Below are 5,589 nucleotides of genomic sequence, written 5' to 3'. Positions count from 1 at the left end.
AAGGGCCTAAGGTCATCAGTAGATGTGTGAATAATTTTATTTTGAAACTTGATAATGCAAAATCTTATGATTTTCAACCTTAGCGCAAAGGAAATTCTCCTTCATTGCCAATTAAGAGAGAAAACTTGTGTAGGATGCTCGAGCCACGTCATATGTTTACAAATCTCACAAATATATGAGATCTCCTCTATTAAAACATGAGATCTCCTATATTTTGATCTCACATTCGAGTTTGTTCAAATCATTGTTCATTTAGAGAACTGTCTTATTCGGGCAGCCATAACTAAATATAAGTTTCCCATATTCAAACCATAGGAATTGAAATTCATTAAGAAATCAAAAGGAAGCCAGCTTTTGATGCAATCATATCCTTATAAGCCTAATGTATGTTCTTTAGCTAATATTTAGCCAAGTCGAGAATGCGGTTGCTTCCTCTTCTCAATTCATGACAGAATTAGAAACTTGAAGAAGCAATTTGATAATCATTGCAAAACATCTCTGTCACGCGTCGTTTAACTTCTCTTTCATACTCAAAAGTTTAATAGTAAAATCTGCAACAATCCTGCTCTTCTAAAGTTCTCATTTTGAGGATCTGTGAGGACCAAAATCATATTAATTAGTCACAAAATTATATTAGTATATATATCTCAAGGCTTATAATATTTAACAACTTAATAAACCAAGACAAACTTAAAATTCATGAACGATTAGTAATATCATTTTTCTTGTTTTGATTTATTAAGTTGTAATTTTTTTTAACATTTGGCTCTAAACTAACATAATCTTGTGACTAATATGCATTTGGTCTTCAGGTCCTCAAAATAAAGATCGTAGGAGAGCAGGACTCATATCTCCGATATCGAATATGACCATTGAAATTGCTACCTATTCACCATTGGCAATTGGACTCCTTATTTAAAAAATAAATAATGCTATAGAGATTAAATTTTTTAAATCAAATAATGTGGTTGTTGATGATTAGATTATTACATAAGCGTTCATTAACGTGCTTTTTCGTATTAGTGACACGTCATTTGATTTACAAATTTGGTTTAAAATTTAGTCTCCCTAACATTACCCTTAAAAAATATATTTGACATAACTCGAGTGATTTAACATAGTACATAAGTCCCTTTAATCCATGATTTAGCAAGAGGTTTCCATAGGCTGATTTCTTTTTCTTTATTTTTTTAATTTGGCAAATTTTCCCTTGGGGTTTTGGAGTGTTCTCATTTTTAATTAAAGCTTGTGTTTGATTGAAAACTAATAAAAAATCAAAAGGATTGTAACTCAAGTCATCTCATTAAATTATATAAAAATGAATATTATGCATGCAAAATTTTATAGGCTACAATTGTAAGAAACGTTTGCTCACCTCACCTACCCCATCTAAAAAGATAATATATTTATACATATACATATATATATATATATTATTTATGTATTTGCAAATTTTAGTTAGAATGAAAGTCCATTTAATCGGCACAAAGAGGGCTTTAAAGTATAATGTGTTCGAGTCAACTAAAGAGCTTCGGTTTGAGACATAAATTCGTAAAATTTGCATGAATTCACAGTGCAAGCTATCTCCTATGGAAACATTTTTTAGTGTGCCAAAAATACGTTTTGCCTCAATGACAGCTTTTTCACTTACATGGTAATCATTTCATCAAGAGTCTAACCATACCCACTACAATTAAACAAAACAATTAGTTACGGAACTTGTATAACCAAATTCAAAAATTATACTTCTCTCATATCACATAGATCATATGATTTATATTAGAATATCGATCGCTCCATGGTTAGAACACTGTGTGCAGGATTAAAAGTCATTTCTCGTTATCTTCATCTTTGATCCATACACATATATCGAGTAGTCTTTTTCTTTCATTTTTTTTTGTCGATCAATCTTTTTCTTATTAAGGGTACAAGTGTAATACAGTTAGAAATATAATTAATAAGTTTGTTAGTATTTGATTAAAATAATTATAATTTCTCTTATAAAAACAGAGTATAATATTCATTTCGTCAATCAATACAAATCCTTCTCTCCCTCTCCTTTTGATTTTATCTTCAATTCCCAAAAATTTCAGTGAAGTCAACATTTCTTTCAACAATGCAACATAAAGCATATTTGTAAGAGAAGATTTTGTCACTTACATTCCCATATCTTACGGCACTAAAAAAAATGAGCCATATATAGCTTGCCAAGTGCCCCTCGTTCTCGAATCACGAGGCGTTTTCGGAGATTTTCCACCGACCATCAAAACCCTAGCTGCTTGGGTTTTGACGTGTCATGCACACGTGTACAGCTGCGATGCTCGGATCTCGTCCAAAGCATCACGTTAAAAGACAGCGTCTCCCTCAGAATCTTCCAGCTCGTTGGACACCACCCGACGTCGAAGCCTTCCTATACGTGGCGTAATATGCACGGCCCTGATTGGATGATGATCAAGTCAAAAGTTAAGTGGGTCCCACCACCTGCAATTTTTAAGAGATGGAGTGGAAGGACGTATGAAGTGGGCCCGGTGGGGCCCAGGAAGCAGAGGATATGGAGTGGACGCCTCTGTCCATGTACGATGGTCTCCCATCAGTTTTATGTCACCGTGTAGGGTTGCTTTCTATGGTCCATTTCTCACGTGCCTATAGGCCCCGGATTAGGATTATCTCATATTTTCTTTCTATTCCATTCTATCATCCCTTCTCACATTTTTTATTTCATATTTCTATAAAAAATTAATATAAGATATTGACGTAACTTAACCGTGATCGTTCAAATAAGAAGAAAAGGAAAGGGAGGGAAAAAAAAGGGGAGATAATCCTTCTCTATAGGCACCCGCCCTACTTCTTCTTGCACCTTTAAAAAAAAAAAAAAATTTCACTTACCACTTTCAATTGATGATAATGCTTAACATCATATCTATCATCAATTTTGAATTTAAATTTTGAGATCTGTTTATTAAATAGACACAAATTAAACTCATCCAATAGAGTTTGATCATTATGAGTCAGACTCACTAAAATTTGCTCAATTTTTTGTTTTTATCGTTAAGGTGGATAATTGAACTAAAAATTTCTTTCTTTATCATTAATCGAATCATTGTTCGAGATGTTGTAAATAATGGGTATGTTTGCCCACATGTGTATAGTAATGTGTATAGTGAAGTATCACATGTGTATACTATATACTCATAAGCTAAATAGTAATGTTTTGTAATTTTCTATAGAAGTAGCTCTATAAATAGAGCACTTCAATTGTGCAAAGAAGAGTGAATGAGAAGAAGAAAGAAAAGAGAAATATATCTAATAGCAATAATATACATTACTTCCTCTGCAACAGCTTGTGTCGGTATATTACTCTGCAACTGCTTCGTTCCTTCACCGAGTAAAGGTTATCTCTCTATAAATTTTGCCTATTTATAACACGTTATCAGCACGACTCTCTAATCATTTCTCATTTCCTTTCACCGAAAGAAAAAAAAAAAAAATGTTTCCTCTAAGGTTTTTACTGTTCTTCTTCTTCCTCTCTCTCAATTGCTGGGTATACCCTCGCGAAGAACTGTTTGCACCATGTTTACTTCTAGTTCTCCAACTAACAGTCACTTATATCTTTGATTTCTTGTTTGGTGTAGATATTGACTACTAACCCACTGATTATTTATGCAATCCAAGATTGTGCGGTTCTATCGCCTATCTTGGACTGCAGATCTAATTTTACTGCAAATTTTAAGTGGAGCGGTATAATCGCCCGCTCTATCCTGCATATTTAAATTTTCCCGTTATTTAATTTTATCGCAATTTTAGGTGGTGCGGTATAATCGTCCACCCTGCTTTGCATATTTAAATTTTATCGCAATTTTAGGTGGTGCGGTATAATCGTCCACCCTGCTTTGCATATTTAAATTTTATCGCAATTTTAGGTGGTGCGGTATAATCGTCCACCTTGCTCTACATATTTAAATTTTCCTGCTGTTTAAAGTAGTGCGGAATAATCACCCATCCTATACTTATTTCGATAAGAATGGTGCGGTACAATTGCCATTCTCATTAATTGTGTAAATCTCGAGCCTGAAGTTTCGAGTACTTATCATTTTGGCCTGAAGATCAAAAATTTGTAAGAACCAGAAGTTCTAACAATATATTTCTCCAGTACACAAATTATTGCAAGTTCTTACACACCTCATTTTTCTTTCAGAAAAAGAAAATGGCAAACTTGGCAAAGCTTGATTTTGCTGCCCTGGACATTACTGGAAAGAATTACCTTACATGGGTATTGGATACCAAGATCCATCTGGAAGCAGCAAATCTTGGAGATACCATCAAGGAAGAAAGCAGCTCATCCTCTCAAGATCGGGCAAATGCCATGATTTTTATTCGTCGTCATCTTGATGAGGCACTAAAGAGCGAGTACTTAACGGTTGAAGATCCGTTAGCCCTTTGGAATGCCTTGAGAAGCAGATACAATCACCAGACAACGGTGATTCTTCCAAAAGCTCGCTATGACTGGACACACCTGAGGATCCAGGATTTCAAATCAGTGGCTGAGTACAATTCGGCGTTGTTCAGAATTACCTCTCAGATGAAACTCTGTGGGGATACTATCACTGATGAGATGTTATTGGAAAAGACTTTCAGCACATTCCACGCCTCTAACATGGTACTGCAACAACAGTATAGAGCGCGAGGCTTCACTGAATACAACCAGCTGATATCTGTGCTCCTGGTAGTTGAACAGAACAATGAGCTTCTCATGAAAAACCATAATTCCCGACCTACTGGATCAGCACCGTTCCCAGAAGTGAATGTTGCTTCCCTTGAAAGGAATACCATATCCTCTCGTGGCAATAATTACAAACGAGGACGTGGCCACAAGCAAGGTCGGTGGAAAGGGAAAAGCAAGAACCATGGTGTCCAGTTTCACAACCAGGTTCCAAGGTATAATCCAGGCCCGAGCTTTAAAAATACCAATCGCCAGAAAGGAAAAGCTCATGTGAACACTCCTAGAAGTCATGAAGGAGGTTGCCATAGGTGTGGTGGCAACGGACATTGGGCGCGTACTTGTCGCACCCCAAAGCATCTGGTGGAACTATATCAAGCCTCCTTCAAGGAAAAGGGTGTCGAGATCAATTTCCTTGACCAGGCTAAACCAATGGAAACCCCTGATCCAGTGACCAATTTATCAGGACAGTTAAACACAACCCACCTGGATGCTACAGACTTTATTAATGAAAGAGGGAATGAAGTTTATGGGTCCGATTGAATTATTTATGTTTAATGTACTCATGTTATTTGTACCTATGGTTTAATGCTCGCATTTTCAATTCAATAAAAGTAGTATTCCAGTATGAATAAACTGCTTTTTCTTTACTCAGAGATCATGGATAAAAATTATGGTTATTCTCAAAACAAGATCAATGGCGGAGACTTTTGTCTTGCAGATAGCGCAACCACGCATTCAATACTTCGAGACCGAAAGTATTTCTCGAATTTGGTACTTGCAAAAGTAAAGGTAACAACAATATCAGGACCATCAGATGTAATTGAAGGCTCAGGAAAAGCCCAGATTATGTTACCAAATGGAACAATATT

The 5,589-nt window shown here is 35.5% G+C and overlaps 1 protein-coding gene across 1 annotated transcript; it reads left to right on the top strand.

The window, feature by feature from the left end:
- The first annotated feature begins 3,267 nt into the window (after window positions 1-3,267).
- On the top strand, window positions 3,268-5,373 carry LOC139191556 (uncharacterized). Its single transcript, XM_070812456.1, has 2 exons — window positions 3,268-3,391; window positions 4,196-5,373. Exon 2 carries the CDS (start codon window positions 4,205-4,207, stop codon window positions 5,258-5,260), a length of 1,056 nt encoding a protein of 351 aa, XP_070668557.1. The 5' UTR covers window positions 3,268-3,391; window positions 4,196-4,204; the 3' UTR covers window positions 5,261-5,373.
- Window positions 5,374-5,589: the final 216 nt, after the last annotated feature.

This window comes from Malus domestica, chromosome 14, assembly GCF_042453785.1.
Source record: "Malus domestica chromosome 14, GDT2T_hap1".
In the NCBI taxonomy this organism is placed as follows: Eukaryota; Viridiplantae; Streptophyta; class Magnoliopsida; order Rosales; family Rosaceae; genus Malus; species Malus domestica.
The sequence above is the reverse complement of the archived record's forward strand: the minus strand, read 5'-3'. Positions and strand labels throughout refer to the sequence as shown.